Source organism: Hydra vulgaris, chromosome 11 (genome assembly GCF_038396675.1).
Source record: "Hydra vulgaris chromosome 11, alternate assembly HydraT2T_AEP".
NCBI lineage: Eukaryota > Metazoa > Cnidaria > Hydrozoa > Anthoathecata > Hydridae > Hydra > Hydra vulgaris.
The window spans coordinates 52,720,178-52,722,811 of NC_088930.1; the positions used below are offsets into that span (position 1 = coordinate 52,720,178).

General features: G+C 29.1%; 1 protein-coding gene across 1 annotated transcript; it reads right to left on the reverse strand.

Moving 5' to 3' along the window:
• Positions 1-216: 216 nt before the first annotated feature.
• On the reverse strand, positions 217-2,399 carry LOC100201221 (14-3-3 protein zeta-like). Its single transcript, NM_001287351.1, is given in 2 exon segments — positions 217-1,442; positions 2,082-2,399. Coding segments are annotated over 2 exon segments (750 nt in total). The 5' UTR covers positions 2,364-2,399; the 3' UTR covers positions 217-974.
• Between the last annotated feature and the right edge of the window lie 235 nt (positions 2,400-2,634).

Genomic DNA, 2,634 nt, shown 5'->3' on the forward strand with positions numbered 1-2,634 from the left:
AAGTGAAACGGATATAAATAGACTGTTAAAGACTGTGCACTCACCAGTTACCCATTAATTTCTTAAAAGATGTGTAAAAAGTAATTGGCTAAACCCATCACGCAGAGTACATATTACACACCCGTATTAGGTTAAGTCATTGTTCAACAACTACCTAAAATAACCTATTTAGATCAGGTTAAATACTACGACCAGTTTAAACTAAAAGGTCTAAATACAATGAAAGAAAATTTTTAATTGTTTTAATGCAAACCTCTATTTAAAAAAAATGTCAAAAAGTAATATTAGCAGATTTTATGTACATAAAAACAAAATACTATTAACAAAGAGCAGAATAAACACATCACAGCTTATAGTGTCTATTCCAATTTACTTTAGCTACATTGGTAAAATAAAGAGTACTTGTCCATCTCAATAACATTCAGAATAACTGTCTCTAAAAATTGCACACAGAAGTAACTTCTATAACATTAAGTGAATTGCATTAACAAAAAAATTTAACCAGTATTATAAGCTTTCCAATATAAAAACTTAAAAATTGAATACAAAACTAAACTCCAGTTTTCAATTATCTCCATTTCACGAGTTAATACCAAAATTACAAGTAAGATTATGCAAAAAAACAAAACAATTTCTTTAATCTTATTTAGAATTGGTGTTATTAATCTCTAGAAACAAAAAATACCCTTAAAATGACAGCTAAATTCAAGGAAACATAAAAAATTGATAGTAATACAGAAATATATATAAAAAACTATAAGTTAAACAGCGAAAAACAGGTCCATTGAATTTTTGCTTAAATAGAAAATAACTGAACTAATTCCCAATATCTCCACAATCAGATGATTATGATATGGATGTTTAAAATGTAGGTGTAAAAGAAACAAGAAAACGAGATGATTCTAAGTAACCTTAAGGGACTTTATTCGTTTCAACAAGAATATGGCTGATTTTTAGATATAAGTAGTTTATTTTTATTCGTTTTGTTCATCTTGCTCAGTTTCAGATGTCCATAGAGTTAAATTGTCTCTCAAGAGTTGCATAATTAATGTGCTGTCTTTGTATGATTCTTCTTTTAGACTATCAAGCTCAGCAATTGCACCATCAAAAGCTTTTTTGGCTAAAGCACATGCTTTGGGGCTATCATTCATTATTTCATAGTGAAAAACTGAAAAATTGAGTGCCAAACCCAAGCTTATAGGATGTGTGTTAGGCAATTTCTCTGCAGTTTTTGTTGCTTCATCATAAGCCTGTTGAGATTTTGCAGCCAATTCATTTCTCTTTTCATTACTAGAAACTTCTACTAAATATCTGTAATAATCACCTTTCATTTTCTGATAAAAAACTTTGCCCTCATAATTTCCATTTTCACCATTACATCCTGAATCCACTTCAACTAATAGATGGTTGTCTAATAAGTCAAGAACTTCTCTGCATCTTTCCTAAAAAACGCAAAAAATAAGAAAAAAATTTAAAAAAAACAACAAACAACTAGCAGACAGGTCATTCAAGTTATTGAAAAAACGCTGAAAACATTAAAAAAAATAGTTTTATTACTGTTTACTTTAAGATAATTTATTAATAATTCTGATTTAAAGGGAAATAGAAATAAAAACATGCAGGATATGATTTGTGTCTTAAAACAATGTTTTCGTGCACGAGTAAGATACTTATATAACATCTACAGATGGAAAAGAAAAATACTGAACATGCTTATGTAATAAAAATAAAATACAAAATTGGGATGTGCATAACTACATTTTTAGTGATGTATGATCTTACTGTTGAAATGTAAATATTAGAACTATTGTATAAATAGTCCTAATATTTACATGGAATTTAACTTGACTTAAGAAGACTAAATTATCTGAATCAAGTATTATTCATCGATGAAACATTGATGAGGATATTACAGGCTGTCATAATATATTAAATATTTGACGACCTGTCTGTTGAGATTTTGATTTTAGACATATTTGGGTCAATAGCTTATGCTTAAATTGATTATTTATGATTTTTTTTAAATTAGAAATTGAATGCGATATTACATATTTAAAAATTAGTTAGACTTTGACAAATACCTGAAGTTCATGTTCAATCTCTTTTTTGTACTTTGTAGTTAATTCTGTCGAGTCTCCTTTCTCGTCCTGTTTTGATTCTATACTTGATATTATTCTCCATGCTGATCTTCTAGCTCCGACTACGTTCTTGAAAGCCACAGAAAGCAGATTACGGTGCTCGTCACTTAGTTTTTTACTCTTCACAGTAAGTTCTTTCATAAATTTAACCATATCATCGTACCTTTCGGCTTGCTCGGCTAATTTTGCCATATCGACCAATTCTTGCTCACTTAGATGAGACATTTTTGTAGTATACTTTCAAAGTAGGTCTCGTCCTTTCTAACTCTAGAAGAGAAAATGCACGACGCGTAGAGACTGGGTATTGATGCCGCCTGTATTCTTTTTACAAATATTATTTTAAAAACTGCACACTAAACAAAAATTGTTGTTTATTAAGCACTCGTTGAAGTAAATGAATTAAACATATTTTAGTATGATCGCCTATATTGTACTAATTGCAGGAAAGAATTAGCTTATGAAATCGTTAACCAATCATTTTTATAGTTATCATCCG